The following is a 20,692-nucleotide window of genomic DNA, read 5'->3' as shown; positions in this document are numbered from 1 at the left end:
ACTGCTACACGACATACTGCAAAATACAGAAACCATTATCACAGATGTGAAATGCAGAAACCTTTCTCACGGATGTTAAATGCAGAAACCGTTACCACAGATATGAAATGCAAACATTGTTACCACAGATGTGACATGCAGGAAACGTTACCTCTGACACATGTGAAATGCACACATTTCACCATATACATGAAATACAGCAAATGTATTACATGAATCCATATACATGATATATAGCAAAAGTCCTCCTTATGTCTTCTACCTGTTCACACACCTCCATTACCGTACACCCATCCTATGGATCTGAGTGAACTCTGGAGTAAACTTGACTTGCCTAATCTCCATGTTCCCATACAGTGACTAACTAAGCATTACCTTGTACTCATACTGTGCTGCGTGATCTGGTTTGCATGTATTCCTGTATTGTCTTATTGCTGTATGTTACCCCTAAATATTGTCTGTAACCTTAACTAATGCGCAGCGCTGCGTAATATGTTGGCGCTTTATAAATACAATAAATAAATAAATGTTCGTTGAGGCAAGCCACCTCAACCCTTAACTATTTTATAGTTTTTTACAGAGTTTTAATACTCTTCGGGTGCCTTTTTATCCTGTTGTGCATTTATACCCCAATGTGTCTACGGGTCCATAAGGCTCTTTTCTATCTAAAAGTGCGACCACCTCCGTCTTGCCTGGATCTCCGAGTGGAGTCAGGTTTATTGATCTCTACCCGTCTGCAGTGGTTGGTTGCCCCTTTGCAATCTCCCTTTGTGAATACCCTCTGATCATTTTTGTTTTTCCACCAACTGTTTAGCAAAATACTGCACTAATGGGCTCCCGTTGTCTCTTTGTTTTTTCATTTTAGGGTGTCTGTTTCACCCCCCACTTTGCCTTTTAGACTACTAGGTTCACACTAGGTCCGGAAACGTATCCGTGGCTCCGTTTTTCAAACGTGATCAAAACCGGAGCCACGGATAGCAATGTTAAAAATAGCAGCCATCTTTACCCAAACAAAAAAGGATCCATCTGCGTGTAGGGGGACCCGGTTTCAAAACCTGATCGGAAGGTCCAGATTTGCTGCATTTTCACAGACCGCATATGGGGGTAGTGAAGGGCAATATGAAAACAGATCCCCCTCTACACAGGCAGTTTTGGACACAGAAACAGATCCTTTTCTGTGTCACAGCTTGTGGGTGGGGACGGGGCCGCCATGCTGGAGGGGGTAGCAGCTAGGACTGGGGTGACAGCGGTCAGCGGGAAGGGGGGTCGCCACCCATACCTTACCTGGGTCCCCCGTCCCCGCTCCTCCTCCAGCTACTTGCGCAAAACCAAATGTATTGTATAGCAGCAGCGAGCGGAGCTTACCTTCTTCCTCCGCTCACCGTGTCACTTCCTGCAATGCCGCCCTCCAAAATATAGAGGGCGACATTGCAGGAAGTGACGCGGTGAGCGGAGGAGGAGCAGGTACGGGGGACCCAGGTGCTCCCTCACGACCCCCCTCCCCACTGACCGCTGTCACCACCGTCCTGGCTGCTACCCCCTCTAGCATGGGTACCCCCTCTCCCCTCATGGCTGGGGATACGTTTCCCCGGACTGGAAACGTATGCTGCAAAATTGCATTTTTTGCAACAATGGGGGGAAGAAAAAAAAAGTTTAGAAAAATGGATCCGTTTAAAACAGATCCGATCCTAAACGGACAAGTGTGGACCTAACCTTAGTCAGTTGTGCCAGTTTTTCCTTTCAGTCCGTTCTATCGGCCCCACAGTGTGGAGCTTAACCCACTGCTTTTCCAATCACCGTTGGGGCTATCCCGGGGGTCGTGATATGGTGACCACCAGGTAGCAAAATACTCCACCACCCTCTAGGAACGATCGTCCATCATCCTTTGTGGGGTGCTCGGGTGGAGGCACTAGGCCGGTTTCTGATAAATGTCATGCTGAAATTTATTGGAAATCGGTCTGCGGTGTATGGGCAGGCAACATTTTCACTCTGATCAGATTCAATCAGACAGGAAACTGTCTCATGGTCGATCTGCACGAACATCGAGTGATGTATGGCTACCTTTGGAGCTGAATGAACCAGATTTTATGTAACATTGACATGCCACTGATGTGTTATCTCAAAATGTAAATTTAACACCTAAAGTTGAAAATATGAGACTCTGGGGCAGTTCTATTTATCATAATTACTACAGCTGCTATTAATTATCTGATATGTTTATTTTCAGCTTAACCAGCTGCCGCCCGCGTCACGCCAGTAGGCGTGGCCGCGGCGGCAGCCCCAGGACCGCCTAACGCCGATTGGCGGAAGGTCCTGTCAAACAGAAATGCGGGCGATCGCGCGCGCATGCGCGCGCACATCGCCCGGCATGACTTGCAGCCCCCCTGTGTCATCAGCCCGCCGGCCAATTAGCAGCGCCGGCGGGCTGCGATCTTTCAAATAGCCCTATCCCAAGTGTATAATACACGTTGTTATGTAAACAACGTGTATTATACTGGCTGCCTCCTCCTCTCCTGGTCACAGCGCGCCCGGACCACCAGGAGAGAGGACGGCAGCCCTGCTCAGTAAGCCACACACGTTTCCCCGCTCGATCCCCCACCCGATCGCCGCTGATCACCCCCACTACCCCCCTCACTGGCCCTGCCAAGGCGTCTGACTGAGGTCTGAGTGTCATCTGGTCGCCTGTCACAGCTCTGATCGAGGTCTGTGTGACATGTGAGTGGCATGTGAGTGACATCATTGCCTGTGCACAGTTTTTTGACTTCTGATTGATTGATTGATTGCGTTGTGATTATTGATCATCTGTGATTGCCCTGTGTTTTCAATTGCTGTATACATTGGTTGGCATCTGACAGCGGCACTGTGATTGATATCTGGTCGCCTGTCACAGCTCTGATCGAGGTCTGAGTGAGATCTATTGTCTGTGCACTGATTTTTGACATCTGATTGATTGATTGATTGATTGATTAGTGATTGGTATTTGATCATCTGTGATTGCCTGAGATTTCAATTGTTGTTTACATTGGTTGGCATCTGACAGCGGCGCTGTGATTGATATCTGGTCGCCTGTCACAGCTCTGATCGAGGTCTGAGTGACATCTATTGTCTGTGCACTGATTTTTGATGATTGATTGATTGATTAGTGATTGGTATTTGATCATCTGATTGCCTGAGATTTCAATTGCCGTTTACATTGGTTGGCATCTGACAGTGGCACTGTGATTGATATCTGGTCGCCTGTCACAGCTCTGATCGAGGTCTGAGTGAGATCTGAGTGACATCTATTGTCTGTGTACTGATTTTTGACATCTGATTGATTGATTAGTGATTGGTTTTTGATCATCTGTGATTTCCCTGTGATTCCAATTGCTGTTTACATTTGTTGGAATCTGACAGCGGCACTGTGATTGATATCTGGTCGCCTGTCACAGCTCTGATCGAGGTCTGAGTGACATCTATTGCCTGTGCACTGTTTTTTTGGCCAGTGAGTTAGCTAGGCCCCTTTTGTTAGGTAGTTAGCGCCCAGCCCACTACACCGCAATCACTATAAGTCGCTGATTAGCGTCATCACTGTCGCTAATCTGCATTGGTACTATATAGTATCTGTAAGTGATCAGTACTGATCACAGTCAGATCTATATAAGTACGTTAGGGTCACCTTAGAGTAGGCTCCACTAAAAACGCAGTGTTTGCCCGATCAGGCCTGATCGTTCTGCCGCACTTGCGTTCAGCCCTCCCCACCAAGTGAAAGAAATTTTTGTTTTCTGATCACTGCAAAAAAACACAATAGCTGCGACGCTATAAAGATCAGTTTTGATTTTTTTTTTTAAATCAAAACTGAGCGATCGCAGCTCTTTACTTAACAAATACTCCCATTTGCTAGACAGGTGCATTTTTTCCTGGGTGGTCTCAGAGGAATACCCCCTAAATTTAGCAGCCCAAAATGGCAAAAAAGATGTATTCCCTGCAAGAGGCCTACATTATTATGGCCGAGTCGGGTGAGAGTGATTGGGACTTCTCATCCGATGAATCCGGCTCAGAATATGAACCTGTAGAGGACAGTGACTCTCTGACCGATAGTTCTGATGACGAGGTTGTGGTCCCTGCTAGCGCCAGGCGTTCCCGACCCCATGTCAGTGGACCACAGGTTGCGCAGGATCAACCTCAAGGCCAGCAGAGTGGTGCTAGCGCTGATCCAGATTTTGATGGTGAGGCATGCACCAACAGCGCAGCACATCCTGGACTTGAAACCAGTACTGCCGTAGACCCTGGTGAAGTGGCGAGCACCAGCATGGCAGTTGAAACTGGTTCGGTGGTACGTGCAGTAAGACCCCAGTCGCAGCCACCAGAAACACGGGCCCGTAGTACCCCTAGGCTCCCAGAGGTGCTGGCAAACCCTCATTGGAAGTTCCCTAATTCCGCCGCACCCGTAGTGCCCCCTTTCACCGCCCAGTCTGGAGTCCAGGTGGAGACAGATCATCTAGGATCGGCCCTAGACGCTTTTCATCTGATCTTCACCGAGGATCTCTACGACTTAGTCGTGGCAGAGACCAACCGTAAGGCCACACAATTTATCACCGCCAATCCGAACAGCTCCCATGCCCAGCCTTTTCGGTGGAAACAGGTCACAGTTTTCGAATTTAAAATCTTTTTGGGCCTTCTCCTTAACATGGGTCTAACTAAAAAAAATGTATTGCGGTCCTATTGGTCTACGCACCCAATACATCACATGCCCATGTACTCTGCTGCCATGTCCAGGTCACGTTTTGAGGACATCCTGCGCTTCCTGCACTTTAATGATGATACAACCTGTCATGAAAGAGGCCACGCTGACTATGACCGGCTCCACAAATTTCGGCCCCTCATAGACCACCTGTCATCCAAATTTGCAGATGCTTACACCCCTGAACAGAACATCTGTATAGACGAGTCCCTCGTACATTTTACCGGGCGCCTTGGCATTAAGCAGTACATCCCAACCAAGCGCGCCCGGTATGGGGTCAAGCTGTATAAGCTCTGTGAAAGGGCCACAGGCTATACATATCGCTTTAGGGTCTATGAGGGCAAAGACACAAAATTGGAGCCGGTCGGATGCCCTGACTACCTGGGGTGCAGTGGCAAGATTGTGTGGGACTTGGTGTCACCCTTATTCCACAAGGGGTACCATCTCTATGTGGACAACTACTACACAAGTGTGGCCCTCTATCAGCATTTGAAGATACTCGGAATTCCTTGCTGTGGCACCGTGCGGCCTAGTCGCCGGGGCTTCCCCCAATATCTCACTGCTACCCGACTTGCACGGGGGGAGAGGGCTGCCTTGTGTAATGACGACCTTCTTGCAGTGAAATGGAAGGACAAGAGGGACGTTTACCTTCTGTCGACCATTCACGGAGACACGACAGTCCAAATTCAGCGAGCAACTGAGGTTGTTGAGAAACCCCTCGCCGTCCACGACTATAATTTAAACATGGGAGGGGTGGACTTCAATGACCAGATGTTGGCTCCCTATTTAGTTTCCCGAAGGACCAGCCGCTGGTATAAGAAAGTGGCTATTTACTTGATTCAATTGGCAATGTACAACAGCTTTGTTCTCTACAGTAAGGCTGGGAGAACAGGATCCTTCCTTAAATTTCAGGAAGAGATCATTTCGGAACTCCTGTATCCAGGAGGGGCCGTGGCCAATCCCCCTGATGTAGTTAGCCGGCTACATGAAAGACACTATGCTTATGTCTTTCCGAGTACCCCAGGTCAACGCACCCCAAGAAAACATTGTCGTGTCTGTAAGAGGAATGGAATGAGGCGTGACACCACTTTTTATTGTCCCTACTGTCCTGACCAGCCTGCCCTATGCATAGGGGAGTGTTTTGAAAAGTTCCACGAACAGATTCGCTATTGGAGTAGGGAACGTGAGACACAGTAGTAGTCTCTCAAGGCTCTTTCACACTGGAGCGATGTGTTGCAGCATATTGCCTAGCGAAAGTCCCACTTTGCGGTCCCCCCTTACGCCGGAAGTGGTTGACTTAAAGCTAGTGCATACCTACGCTACTGCGCGGCTCCTGTGTGTGAAACCAGACATCTGCTTTTGAGAGACCCAAATACATTGGAGTGATGGTTGCAGCATATTGCCTAGCGAAAGTCCCACTTTGCGGTCCCCCCTTACGCCGGAAGTGGTTGACTTAAAGCTAGTGCATACCTACGCTACTGCGCGACTCCTGTGTGTGAAACCAGACATCTGCTTTTGAGAGACCCAAATACACAGGGCTGCCAGAAACCTCTCCTTTCACTTGGGACAAAGTGCATAGTGTACTTCGCTACATCTCTGTGCGCTTTGCACACTGTCCCATGGGGAAGGAGAAGTTTGTCCTCGGAAGGTAAGTTAAAAACAAACAAAAAAAAAAACAGGTAAGCAAAAGTTCCAAATGTTATTGTTTGGTTAAAAAGGTTTAATAAAGTTTACGAATGTTAATGTTAATGAATTTCTTGCATTGCTGCTTGCTTGTTTTTTTTTTTGTATGTTTTTTTCTCTCTCTTTTTCCATCCTTTACCCTTCCAGGTGGACCGAGCGAACGACTGATCGACCAACCAGCTGCAGCACTGATGGTGCATCCTGACAGAAGCATTGCGCGTCTGTCAGATTACACACAAGTCGGTGCATGCAGCGCTGCAGGACGAGATTTCTCCTCCGCAGTAAGATACGTTTGTCAAGGCATATGAGCTGAGGGGTGGTGTTGGAGCTCCTATGCTTTGGCAAGCACTTTGTATCAAAACTGGCAAAGGTTTTTTTCATCCACATCGATCGATGTGAATGGATTAATCTGGTTTGCCAGGGCATAGGAGCAAAGTGGGTTTGGAAAATTTTGTGGGCGGTGCTCCTATGTCCTGGCAAACGCCATGCCCCCCCTTTTTTCACATATTTCGGCAGATATTTTTTCATCCACATTGATCAATGCGAATGTGAGAATCTTTGCCGTTCATTTTTCCTTTTATGGAGAAAAAAGTGCATCACCCGTATGCCCAATATAAGGAGTATAGCAGAAACTCCTAATACTGGCCATACATGTAATGATTGTGGAGACGCTAAAATGCCAGGACAGACCCCCACAAGTGACCCCATTTTAGAAAGAAGACACCCCAAGGTATTCGCTGAGGGGCATGGTGAGTTCATAGAAGATTTTATTTTTTGTCATAAATTAGCAGAAATGGATTTTTTTATTTTTTTCCCCACAAAGTGTCATTTTCCGCTAACTTATGACAAAAAATAAAATTTTATATGAACTCAGTATGCCCCTCGTGGAATACCTTGGGGTCTCTTCTTTCCAAAATGGGGTCATTTCTGGGGTGTTTTACTGTCCTGGAATTGTTTGGTGGGGGCCTAAATTGTGAGCACCCTTGTAAAGCCTAAAGGTGCTCATTGGACTTTGGGCAAGTTTGCGCAGCTAGCCTGCAAAAAAGTGTCACATATGTGGTCTTGCCATTCTCATGAGTAGTAGTATAATGTGTTTTGGGGTGTCTTTCCACACATACCCATGCTGGGTGGGAGAAATATCTCTGTAAATGACAATTTAGTGTAAAAAAATGGGAAAAATTGTCATTTACAGAGATATTTCTCACACACAGGATTGGTTATATGTGAAATACACCCCAAAACACATTATACTATTATTCCTGAGTACAGCGATACCACACGTGTGACACTTTTTTGCAGCCTAGCTGTGCAAAGGGGCCCAAAGTCCAATGAGTACCTTTAGAATTTCACAGGTCAATTTTAATTATTTGGTTTCCAGACTACTCCTCACAATTTAGGGCCCCTAAAATGCCAAGGCAGTATAGGAACCCCACAAGTGACCCCATTTTGGAAAGAAGACACCCCAAGTTATTCCATGAGGGGTATGGTGAGTTCATAGAAGATTTTATTTTTTGTCACAAGTTAGTGGAAAATGACACTTTGTGAGAAAAAAAACTAAAAAATCCATTTCCACTAACTTGTGTCAAAAAATAAAATAATCTATGAACTCATCATACCCCTCATGGAATACCTTGGGGTGTCTTCTTTCCAAAATGGGATCACTTGTGGGGTTCCTATACTTCCCTGGCATTTTAGGGGCCCAAAACCGTGAGGTGTAGTCTGGAAAACAAATGAGTAAAATTGACCTGTGAAACTCATTAGACTGTGGGCCCCTTTGCACAGCTAGGCTGCAAGAAGGTGTCACACATGTGGTATCCCCGTACTCAGGAGAAGTAGTATAATGTGTTTTGGGGTGTCTTTTCACACATACCCATGCTGGGTGGGAGAAATATCTCTGTAAATGACAACTTTTTCCATTTTTTTACACACAATTGTCCATTTACAGATATATTTCTCCCACCCAGCATGGGTATGTGTAAAAATACACCGCAAAACACATTATACTACTTCTCCTGAGTATGGGGATACCACATGTGTGGCACTTTTTTGCACCCTAACTGCGCTAAGGGGCCCAAAGTCCAATGAGTACCTTTAGGATTTCACAGGTCATTTTGAGAAATTTGGTTTCAAGACTACTCCTCACGGTTTAGGGCCCCTAAAATGCCAGGACAGTATAGGAACCCCACAAATTACCCCATTTTAGGCAGAAGACACCCCAAGGTATTCAGTTAGGAGTATGGTGAGTTCATAGAAGATTTTATTTTTTTGTCACAAGTTAGCGGAAATTGATTTTTATTGTTTTTTTCACAAAGTGTCATTTTCCTCTAACTAGTGCCAAAAAATAAAATCTTCTATGAACTCACCATACTCCTAACTGAATACCTTGGGGTGTCTTCTTTCTAAAATGTGGTCATTTGTGGGATTCCTATACTGTCCTGGCATTTTAGGGGCCCTAAACCGTGAGGAGTAGTCATGAAACGAAATTTCTCAAAATGACCTGTGAAATCATAAAGGTACTCATTGGACTTTGGGCCCCTTAGCGCAGTTAGGGTGCAAAAAAGTGCCACACATGTGGTATCGCCATACTCAGGAGAAGTAGTATAATGTGTTTTGCGGTGTATTTTTACATATACCCATGCTGGGTGGGAGAAATATCTCTGTAAATGGACAATTGTGTGTAAAAAAATCAAAATATTGTCATTTACAGAGATATTTCTCCCACCCAGCATAGGTATGTGTAAAAATACACCCCAAAACACATTATACTACTTCTCCCGAGTACAGCGATACCACATGTGTGGCACTTTTTTGCACCCTAACTGCGCTAAGGGGCCCAAAGTCCAATGAGTACCTTTAGGATTTCACAGGTCATTTTGAGACATTTGGTTTCAAGACTACTCCTCACGGTTTAGGGCCCCTAAAATGCCAGGACAGTATAGGAACCCCACAAATTACCCCATTTTAGGCAGAAGACACCCCAAGGTATTCAGTTAGGAGTATGGTGAGTTCATAGAAGATTTTATTTTTTTGTCACACCCAAACAGAGGCTCTGCATATACACCAAAGAAAACTATCAAGTGGGAGCAGCTGACCAGAATTAGGTCCCCTCCCATGGAGGAAAGACTTCTTCGACAGTGGGAGGGACAAGTACCTAGCAAATTGCAAATTGTTAGTGAAACTAACATCCTCCAAGTGGTAGACAGGTCATGTGTATGCTCATTGTGTATTTGAATCCCATGAGTGGGGTGTGCACTTTTTTTGCAGGTAAGCACTCATCTGTTTTTAAGTAGCGCTGTTCATTTCTTTGCTATGTTTGATTTAATTCTGGTCAGCTGCTCCCACTTGATAGTTTTCTTTGGTGTATATGCAGAGCCTCTGTTTGGGTTCAAGGTGCGTTTTGTAGTTCCTGGGGGGGCTCAGCGCATCTCTGAGCTGAGGCCATCCAGAGGCGGCCTGGTGATGCGCTGATCCCACTTTTTGTGCGCAATTCTTAAATTTACTGGTAGCGCGCCCAGGCTATGCATATGCATAGGTAGGTTTTAGTTAGTGTTAGGTCCCCTCCCATGGAGGAAAGACTTCTTCGACAGTGGGAGGGACAAGTACCTAGCAAATTGCAAATTGTTAGTGAAACTAACATCCTCCAAGTGGTAGACAGGTCATGTGTATGCTCATTGTGTATTTGAATCCCATGAGTGGGGTGTGCACTTTTTTTGCAGGTAAGCACTCATCTGTTTTTAAGTAGCGCTGTTCATTTCTTTGCCATGTATGATTTTCGTTCCACTTCTCACGTGTACACCACTTTGTGTTGGTCTTTCACGTGGAATTCCAATAAAATTGATTCAGGTTTGTGGCAGTAATGTGACAAAATGTGGAAAACTTCAAGGGGGCCGAATACTTTTGCAAGCCACTGTATTTGTCCAGTTAGGCGTAGGTGGTTATGTGGTTAATCTCACCAGTTTATTTTCACGTCAGGTTTCTTTAAAGAGAACCTGAAGCAAGTAAAATTAATTATTTAAAATAAACACATGACGTAGCTGCAAATGAATATTACATACTAACCTCACCGTCAGTTCCTCTGAGGGGCTCACTGTTTTCTTCTTATAGTAATCCCTTTCAGATCTGACAATATTTTGTCAGAACTGAAATATACCAGTTGCTGTCAGTTCTATATCAGCAGCTGTCAGTTACAACTGAATGTGCAAGGTAATGTCCAGGTTTCCCTATGGCTCAAGGGGTTGGATATTAAGTGTGCTGACCAGGAAGCTGTTATGGGGTAATAGCCATTTTTAAAATGGAAGTCAGAATTCCATTGATCACAGTGGACAAATGGGATGCAGGAGAGGAGAAAGAGATCGAGGAGTAGACTACACAGGAGGTAAGTATGACCTGTGTATGGTTATTTCAACTTTTTATGTTTAGTTCAGGTTCTCTTTAAGGGCACGTTTCCACTAACCAATGCATGTCGATTAAAGGCATTTCCATTGAATGCAAATTTACAAATGCAGTGCGATGCAGAAGAAATATGGATTGCATGCTGCAAATTTCTGCACCATGCATCGGCTATGCATGTAATGCTTGATAGCCGCATACTGAAGTCCCATTAAATTTTATGGAAAATGTGTTTAACTGACTCTAAACTTTAATCCCATCAATCACAGTAAATTTGCTAAGAACAACTGCAGTCAGAGGTGCAAAAAGGGGATGGGGACAGTTTGTTAATGATTGCTACTATTTAAAGCATCTATAGAAGTGATTATTACCAGCACAAGACCAATTAAGAGCTAATTCTGTGGTTGATGGACGGCCCCTCTGGCCCAAGGGCCGTGGTGTGGTTGCAACCTCTGCATCCCCTATTGCTACACCACTGCCAGTCCGCAGGGCCGGATTTGTACTCTTTACCGCCCAAGGCCAAGGCAGCTGCCCCCTTCAGTATAGATAGCCCGATGACCCCTGTTGACCCTTCCCTCTAGTATAAGGAAGCCAGATAATTCCCCCTCCTCCTGTTTAGATAGGTAAGGAGCCCCCTTCCCTTAGTATAGGTAGCCTGATGACCCCTCCCCCACTTACTTCACTATAAGAGATGACTGCCCCCCCCCCCCTATAGATAGCCTGATGACCCCCACCCTCCAGTATAGGTAGCCAGGTGACCCCCCCCCCTTCCCATTATAGTCTGTCACACACCTGCCCTTGATTCTGTGGTGCCCTAGGCCACGGCCTATGTGGCCTTGGCTTAAATCCGCCCTGCTAGTCCGGTTTGAATGATAAAAACGACATATTTTGCTTCTGAATTCTAGAGATATGCATGGTGATGGGTATGGTTGAGGCCAGTGGCGTAGCTAAGGAGCTGTGGGCCCCGATGCAAGTTTTGCAATGGGGCCCCCCCAAGCACTCTATACATAACAATTGATACGGCGCACAAAAACCTGCCAATGGCAACTACAGTGTCAGAGGTGCAAGAAGGGGATGGGGAATAGCTTGTTAATGCATACTATTGTTCAAAGTATCTGTAGAAGTGATTATTATGAGCACAGGACCAATAGAGAGCTAATACTACAGTTGAGGGAGGGCCACTCGGGGCCCCTCTGGCCCAAGGGCCCCGATGCGGTCGCTACCTCTGCACCCCCTATTGCTACGCCCCTGATTGAGGCATGGTTAGAGGTGTGGCTGGGGCATTATAGCGTCCCTCTTTCTTATCTGAAAAAGTTGGTGTGTGTGGAAGAATAGTAACCCTTTCTTGGCACGCATGTTGGTAAAGTTTTATTCTGTTTCTGTTTTAGCAGCACAAAGGGAATCTGCACAAATGTGTCTAGATGGTTTTAATGTTTTGGTTGATATCTATGAGTTTGTGAATTTAAGTACTGCAATCTCTTGCGCTGCAGCACCGTAGGGGCAGCGACCACACTTCCAGCATTACAAATTACTCCATGTGGGCAGGTCCGCCAAACATGACGCAACACGGAAGCTGCATTGATATTTGGTTATGTGTTGGAGGGGCGTGACAATGTCGCTAGGTCTCGAAGAAGACAGCGGGCCACGCCTCCACTCAGCTTGCGACGTTACAGAACGTGGAGACTTCGTACAGCCTCTGATGTCATTAGGGTGGTAACAGAAAAAAGGGTTTCGATGGAACGAGAGCTGGGCGGATCGGATTATAGGAATGTGGGCGGTAATATCTTTGTGGGGCGCGGCTAGCGAGTATCAACACCGGTGAACCGTGGGCGGAGCTAGCGTGAAAACGGGTGTGGCTTTCTCTTGTGCTGAGTTGCGCATTCTCCGTAGCGCACAGTCTCTTGTTAGGCAGCGTACAAGCATCATCTGGACGCTGAATAATACGACGCCAGCAACAGCGGGAGAGACACAGGGAAGGATAGAGTCGGGTGTATGCACAGCCCCTCCCCGAAGAGGATCCCTACTTTTTTTCCCCCTGCGGCCCCCAGCCACTCCTCAGGCTATCCTGGTCGGGACTCCCATCCATGTGCAGGGAATCCAGTAACAGGCTGCTTCCTGGCACACCCCCGTCTCTGTCCCATCTCAGGCTAACTTCTCCCGCACAACTTTCCAGCCCCGCCGCCTGGAGACGCTGATTACTGACTGAAGCCCCCGGGACAGGAATGTAGGCTTGTGGTCTGGCGTTGCTATGTACTTCCATGATACATAGTGTGAGCTCATCCAGCCACTGTCATTCCACATTGACTAAGTGTTTCCAGATGGGTATATGTGGCCGTATCTGTGTGCATTGTAGTGGCCACTGCAGACAGCAGCAGGATCTAGCTGTTTAGGCAGAGAAGGTGCTGGGCTTCACCCCTGTACACACATTACCCAGTCCTGTTATTGTCCTGGCTATGGATGGCTTACTGATAACGCTTCTAGCCTTAGTAGCCGCACAGTACAATGGCTTTTGTAGTGTTTGCTTGAATTTCTAGTTGGATCACTTGCAGAACTTGCTAGGTGGAATATATTGTGTGCTGTGACACTTTGGTGTGTGTGAATGGAAATAGCCTATACCAGGGGCAGTGTTGTGTATGCTCTATGTACACGATAAGACTACTGCTGTCTGCATGATAAGTCTACATTCACTGGCTGCTGCCTGTGGGTTGTAATATAGTTACATTTATTTGATCGTTTATACCAACGCAAACACCCTGAGCAAGTTGTTTCTTTACTGTTTTTAATTTCAGGTTTTACTTATGTTAGCTGTTTTACTAAGGTGACTGTGTAATTCATATTTATTTACTGCATTTTAAGCCTTTGTAGACAGGCAGATGCTGTTGCTGTGTGCCATTTTACTATGAAGATCTGACAGCCGGCATATTCACTTTACCCTAACCAGTATGGTGCACTGATTTTATTTGCATTTTATCTTTGCAATCAGGCAAGCAGATCCATTCCCTTCTAGAAATTCTCTGCCTGTGTGGTTTGGAATATAATTTTTTTTGTTTGTTTTTTGCACCACCCAGCTTTCATAACATCAGTGTGTGATGTAAATATCACATTCCTGTTAATGATATGTAATTTGTGCAATATTAGTGTCTCCTAATTTTTATTTTTTAAATTTTCCCAGCTAATGATCAAGTGCAGTTGCTGGGATGATGAAAAGATTGTGATGTCTGTTGTTCACTGTCATTTATTGAAGTTATTGGCATTCAAATATGACTTTTAGGTATTTAAAATATCTTATTGTGAACAGTTAATGAATAGCTAATTTGATCAGCCAGTCTGGTCATTTGTCATTTCAAGGGATACTTTTGTTTCAGTGGAATTGCCAACTAATAGTTTTCTAGCTCTGATACAGTATTTCCCCCCAGTATAGTCAGGGCTGTTTGCTTTCCTTTATCTATATTCTTCCAGTCAAGAGGTGGGCTCGGTGCCCAGTTCCCGTATGAGGCACAATGTCCAAGACGCTGAAAAAGAAGAAGCACTGGTTGAGTAAAGTGCAGGAATGTGGGTTATCAGGAGTTGGTGGTGATCCTAGTGCTCTTCTGGAGATCCGTGGGGGTGCTGAACATGGAGAGTTTCCTTACTTGGGCCGCCTTAGAGAAGATGTAGCCAGCTATATTGCAGGCAAAGTACCTAGCCAAGGAGATGTACTGTTGGAGGTGAATGGAACTCCAGTCAGCGGCCTAACACATCGAGACACATTAGCAGTGATAAGGCACTTCAGGGAGCCAATCCGTCTAAAGACTGTCAAACCTGGTAGGTGCTTTTAGCATTTTAATGTTCTGCTTTTCATTCTTCCTTTTTATTTTGAGATGTAACAAATGCATAAATAGCTATCCAGTTTGGGTTTTGTCAAAGCGAAACTAGGGACTAAACTATTGCTATGTTTTTTTCTGTTTCTTTTTTTTTGTTTTGTTTTGTTGTTGTTGACAGAAAGGAATAGGGTTGAATGGTTATCTTTCTTTCTCTGTGCTCCAGTTTGAGTGTGTTGTTCCTGTATTATCATTGGTGACCGGAAGTGAGGGAATATCTCTGTCAATAATAAACTAGCATATGTTCTTCTAGCTTAACTTTGCCCCAGAATTTTTTTTTCCTTGGATTTACATGTTTGTTCATTTTATGTTTATATTTGCAGCATTTAAGAATCTGAATGTTTTTTTTTAGCTCATACATTTTCTTCCTGTATAATAAGTATATTGATGATAGCAAAATAAACTCCTTTTTTTTCCATTTCACAGCTCTAAAATTCTGTATGTAATGATTTACTCTAAAATGAGATGTAAGAAATTTTAAAGCAAATAGTAACATACAAAGCAAAGGGCAGTGTGTCATTGCAGCTAGTCAAAAAAACCTTCATAAAGATAGAAGGGATTTTGTCTGTCATGGGTTCCCAACTTGATGGTGGGTTCCCACAGGGCTGTGGAGTCAGTACAAAAAATCATCCGACTCCTCAGTTTATGAAACCACCGACTCCAGGCACCCAAAATTGCTTCGATTCCTTAAGGGGCCCATACACCTAACGATTTTCCCGCCGATATATGGCCGATTCTTTCACAGTGATCGAATCGGCTGTGAAATCGCCGCGCGCACCGCTGACAGAACGATCGAAATCGATCGTTCCCGTCGATCCGTCCGTGCGGAAGATTTTTCTCGATCGTCGGCGGGTCGGGAGTGCATTGATAGCGGCGTTCGAATGCCCGACGACCGACGCAATACAGTGGGTATACATTACCTGTTCCGGCCGGCGCAAGTCCCCTCTGTCTTCTTTCCGCGATGGGTTCCGGACCGGCTGCAGCTTCACAGAACTTCCTGTCCCGGCAGGAAGTTTAAACAGTAGAGCACCCTCTACTGTTTAAACTTCCCCTGGACAGGAAGTTCAGTAGCTGCAGGAACTGTCTGGAGCTTGGAGTGGAGAAGAAGACAGCGGGGACCAGGGGACTCGCGCTGGCCGGGACAGGTAATGTATGCAGGGGGTGGGGGCTGCAGCTCCACAGATTGTGATCGGTTACAGGCTGAAATCGATTCACAATCTGTTTGCAGTAAGGGTGGCCATACAATCCCACTCTGATCAGTTTTGATCAGAGAGGGAACTATCTGTTGGTCGAATCTGATGGCAAATCGACCAGTGTATAGCCACCTTTAGTCTAATTTTTACAAAGGCTTTGGATTTGGTACAAAAATCATGCGATTCCTCAGTTTATTGAAACCTCCGACTCTGAGTCCAGATACCCAAAATTACTCCGACTCCACAGTCCTGGGTTCCCAAACCGTGCAGATTTGATCATTTTTCCACGAAAAAAAGGACTAACGCTCTACAGCACGAAGCATTGTGATTGGCTGAATAGTGTGGGCATGGTTTACTACAACCTATTTGAAACAAGTTTGAGAGGGTGCTGTCTACCCAATCATGTTAGCAGAATTTCCCTATTAGGTTTCCTTCTGGGTCCCCTAAAATAGATTAGTGCCCTTAGTTCCATGAAATACAAATTTCTGTATGTGAATAGGTGCAGGGAAGAAAAACTTCTGGATTTTTTTTGCAGACATTGCATCTGTTTCCAATGTAATGATTGCCAATGCGCTAGATGCATGTGACAGTTTTCAAGCAATTTGCATGAAAAGTGCACAGACACTTATGAAAAATTAATATCCTTGTGGAAAGCCAAGGGTAAATTTTAAACCATCTGTGCCAAAAAATGTTTTTATTGGTGTGAGTCAGTGGCGTAGCAATAGGGGTGCAGAGGTTGCGACCGCATCGGGGCCCCAAGAGAGCCCTCCCTCAACTGCAGTGTTAGCTTTCTATTGGTCCTGTGTTGGAAATATTTCCTTCTATAGATGCTTTAATCATTAACAAACTGTTCCCCATCCCCTTCTTGCACCTCTGACACTGTGGTTGCCATTGGCAGGTTTTGGTGGCCCGTATTAATTATGTATAGAGTGCTTTGGGGGGGGGGTGCAATGTAAAACTTGCACCGGGTCCCACAGCTCCTTAGCTACGCCACTGGCGTGAGTCTTCCTGCTGGAAGAATTTGCCAGCAGTCCTAATGTTCTGCTGGAAGCTGTAGCTGCGTCAGCATGTAAAGATTATTTTTGATGGGGACAGCACAGAAAGTAGCAACACCTTTACAGATTCCACCTATCAACATTTTGTCCAATATTAAATGAAAAAGTGCCTGGAATTGTTTTTTAAAGCAAGTGTAGTGTAAATCATGTTAAATGAAATCCTAATTCGGTATTAAAAAAATATTGAGTTGAATGTTTTTATGTACAGTGGCTTGCAAAATTATGCGGCCCCTTCAAGTTTTCCACATTTTATCATATTACTGCCACAAACATTAATCAATTTAATGGAATTCCACGTGAAAGACCAATACCAAGTGGTGTACACGTGAGAAGTGGAACAAAAATCATACAGGATTCCAAACCTTTTTACAAATAAAGAACTGCAAAGGGAGTGCAGTCAGTTGCCCACAGACATTGCCTGATGAGTGCTAATGACTAAATAGAGTGCACCTGTGTGTAATCTGATGTCAGTACAAATACAGCTGCTCTGTGACAGCCTCAGATGTTGTCTGAGAGAATATTGGGAGCAACAACACCATGAAGTCCAAACAACACACCAGACAGGTCAGGGATAAAGTTATTGAGAAATTTAAAGCAGGCTTAGGCTACAAAAAGATTTCCAAAGCCTTGGACATCCCACGGAGCACTGTTCAAGTGATCATTCAGAAATATAAGGAGTATGGCACAACTGTAAACCTACCAAGACAAGGCTGTCCACCTAAACTCACAGGCCGAACAAGGAGAGCGATGATCAGAAATGCAGTTAATAGGCCCATGGTGACTCTGGACAGCTCAGGTGGGGGAATCTGTCCATAGGACAACTATAAGTCGTGCACTGCACGTAGTTGGCCTTTATGAAAGAGTGGCGAGAAGAAAGCCATTGTTAACAGAAAAGCATAAGAAGTCCCATTTGCAGTTTGCCACAAGCCATGTGGGGGACACAGCAAACATGTGGAAGAAGGTGCTCTGGTCAGATGAGACCAAAATGGAACTTTTTGGCCAAAATGCAAATCGCTATGTGTGGCGGAAAACTAACACTGCACATCACTCTGAACAAACCATCCCCACTGTCAAATATGGTGGTGGCAGCATCGTGCTCTGGGGTGCTTCTCTTCAGCAGGGACAGGGAAGCTGGTCAGAGTTGATGAGAAGATGGATGGAGCCAAATACAGGGCAATCTTGGAAGAAAACCGCTTGGAGTCTGCAAAAGACTTGAGACTGGGGCGGAGGTTCACCTTCCAGCAGGACAACGACCCTAAACATAAGCCAAGGCAACAATGGAATGGTTTAAAACAAAACATATCCATGTGTTAGAATGGCCCAGTCAAAGTCCAGATCTAAATCCAATTGAGAATCTATGGAAAGATCTGAAAACTGCTATTCACAAACGCTGTCCATCTAATCTGATTGAGCTGGAACGGTTTTTGCAAAGAATGGGCAAGGATTTCAGTCTCTAGAGCAAAAGCTGGTAGAGACATACCCTAAAAGACTAGCAGCTGTAATTGCCGCAAAAGGTGGTTCTACAAAGTATTGACTCGGGGGGCAGAATAATTACGCACACCCCACTTTGCAGTGTTTTTTTTTTTTCATGGATTCATGTTTGATTTTCGTTCCACTTCTCATGTGTACACCATTTTGTATTGGTCGTTCATGTGGAATTCCAATAAAAATTGATTAAAGGGGAACTTCAGCCTAAAAAAAACATACTGTCATTAAGTTACATTAGTTATGTTAATTAGAATTGATATAATCTCTTACCCACCCTGTTTTAAAAGAACAGGCACATGTTTGTGATTCATGGGGGCTGCCATTTTTGTCATGGGGGCAGCCATCTTTTTGGTTGAAAGGAGGTGACAGGGAGCAGGAGACACAGTTCCAACTGTCCTGTGTCCTGATCACCCCTCCCAGCTGCACACACTAGGCTTCAAATGTCAAATTCAAAATGTGAAAAAAAATTGTTGCACCAAAACAGCAGAACGAGAACATCAGAAATCCCATCATGCTTTGCACAGCATCAGGGGAAAAATGCCCGGGCAGTTTTCTTCTGTGCAGCTAAAAATGAGGCTTGTATGAGAGAAACAAAGTTCTGATGCTGTGAAACTGTTAAAGAAACACCAGGCCTTTTCAGTGCTGCTGAGTCGATTTTTAGTCTGGAGGTTCACTTTAATGTTTGTGGCAGTAATATGACAAAATGTGGAAAACTTCAAGGGGGCCGAATACTTTTGCAAAACACTGTATGTACTAGTGAAAAAGGCTTGCCCGTTAAAATATGGGCACTAGGCCACAGCCTCTAAGCCAACAGATGCAGTCTTTAGTGAAGGTAATCTTTCACTACAGAGAAACTTTTTTTTTTTTTTTTTTTTGTTTCGGCAGGTTTTCACTTCCCGGAGAGCCTCAGACTGACCCTTTCGAAATTTGCTATTGTATGTCTACCTCTGTATTTCAGAAAGTGGCTGGAAATAAAAAAAATGTGTGTGGGAAGAATTAGTTGTTGTGTGAATAGTGTTAAGCATGATCTTTACAGACTATAAGAGGAAAGAACAATAAGCTGCGCATATGCAAGATGATTTGACATACCAGAGACACTGTACACAGACTAGATTCTCACCCGAGGCAGTCTTTATTTGCTGTATTTAAGCTAAAGTATGTACGATCCTGCTAATTGTTGTTGGACTTTGGCCAGTCAAATATCAAAACCCACACAGTGCATTTGGCCCAATTCCAATCTGCAGACAATTTGCAATAGATCTGCCTGCAAGTAAAAAAGTATTAGCATCTGACCAGCTCTACTACTAATTAATGTAGTGGAAAATGTGTAATGTGTGTCACTTCTAGGCAGCTTTCTGCTTGCTTCATGAGGTGTGCCTGCTACAATATTTTTTTTTTTCCTAAGAGGCACAGTAGCGTCATATGGTAGTGTGTAGGAAATCAGTAAGGGTACCCACTTTTACATTAATTATCGTGGTTTCAGCATCAGAAATGCCTGGATCAAGCATGTGACTAGTGTGGTCAGTTTTTGGTTTAACCACTTGAGGACCCACCCTTTACCCCCCCCTTAAGGACCAGCGCAGTATTTTGTGATCTGTGCTGGGTGGGCTCTGCAGCCCCCAGCACAGATCAGGCAGCACGCAGAGCGATCAGATCGCCCCCCTTTTTTTCCCCCCTATGGGGATGGTGTGCAGGGGGGGTCTGATCGCTCCTCTTGGCTGGCATGTTGCGGGGGGGGGGCACCTCAAAGCCCCCCTCCGCGGCGAAATTCCCCCCCTCCCTCTCCTACCTGTCATCCCCGGTGATCGGGGCTGCACAGGACGCTATCCGTCCTGTGCAGCCAGTGACAGGACGTCCCCTGTCACATGGCGGCGATCCCCGGCCGCTGATTGACCGGGGATCGCCGATCTGCCTTACGGCGCTGCTGCGCAGCAGCGCCGTACAATGTAAACAAAGCGGATTATTTCCGCTTGTGTTTACATTTAGCCTGCGAGCCGCCATCGGCGGCCCGCAGGCTATTCACGGAGCCCCCCGCCGTGAATTGACAGGAAGCAGCCGCTCGCGCGAGCTTCCTGATTAATTAGCCTGCAGCTGGCGACGCAATACTGCGTCGCTGGTCCTGCAGCTACCACTTTGCCGACGCGCGTTATGAGTGCGCGGTCGGCAAGTGGTTAATGGACTTCCGAGGCCAAAATCTGCCCCCAAAACGTAAAAAAAGTTAACTACCTGCATGACTTTGTAAGGCATGGAGGACGCCGTCCGCGCCCTCCGTGCCGTTCCACCTGGTCCCCTCTGCTCAAT

General features: G+C 45.5%; 1 protein-coding gene across 5 annotated transcripts in view; it reads left to right on the top strand.

The window, feature by feature from the left end:
- The first annotated feature begins 12,692 nt into the window (after positions 1-12,692).
- The window catches only part of MAGI3 (membrane associated guanylate kinase, WW and PDZ domain containing 3), a 506,679-nt gene continuing 498,679 nt past the window's right edge, over positions 12,693-20,692 (top strand). For all 5 annotated transcript variants that reach the window (XM_068269718.1, XM_068269717.1, XM_068269716.1 and 2 more), the window contains exon 1: positions 12,693-14,599. In XM_068269718.1, the coding sequence (XP_068125819.1) occupies positions 14,296-14,599 (304 nt within the window). In that variant the 5' untranslated portion in view covers positions 12,693-14,295. The remainder of the gene's footprint in view (positions 14,600-20,692) is intronic.

This window comes from Hyperolius riggenbachi, chromosome 2 (assembly GCF_040937935.1).
Source record: "Hyperolius riggenbachi isolate aHypRig1 chromosome 2, aHypRig1.pri, whole genome shotgun sequence".
Classification (NCBI taxonomy): Eukaryota; Metazoa; Chordata; class Amphibia; order Anura; family Hyperoliidae; genus Hyperolius; species Hyperolius riggenbachi.
The sequence above is the reverse complement of the archived record's forward strand: the minus strand, read 5'-3'. Positions and strand labels throughout refer to the sequence as shown.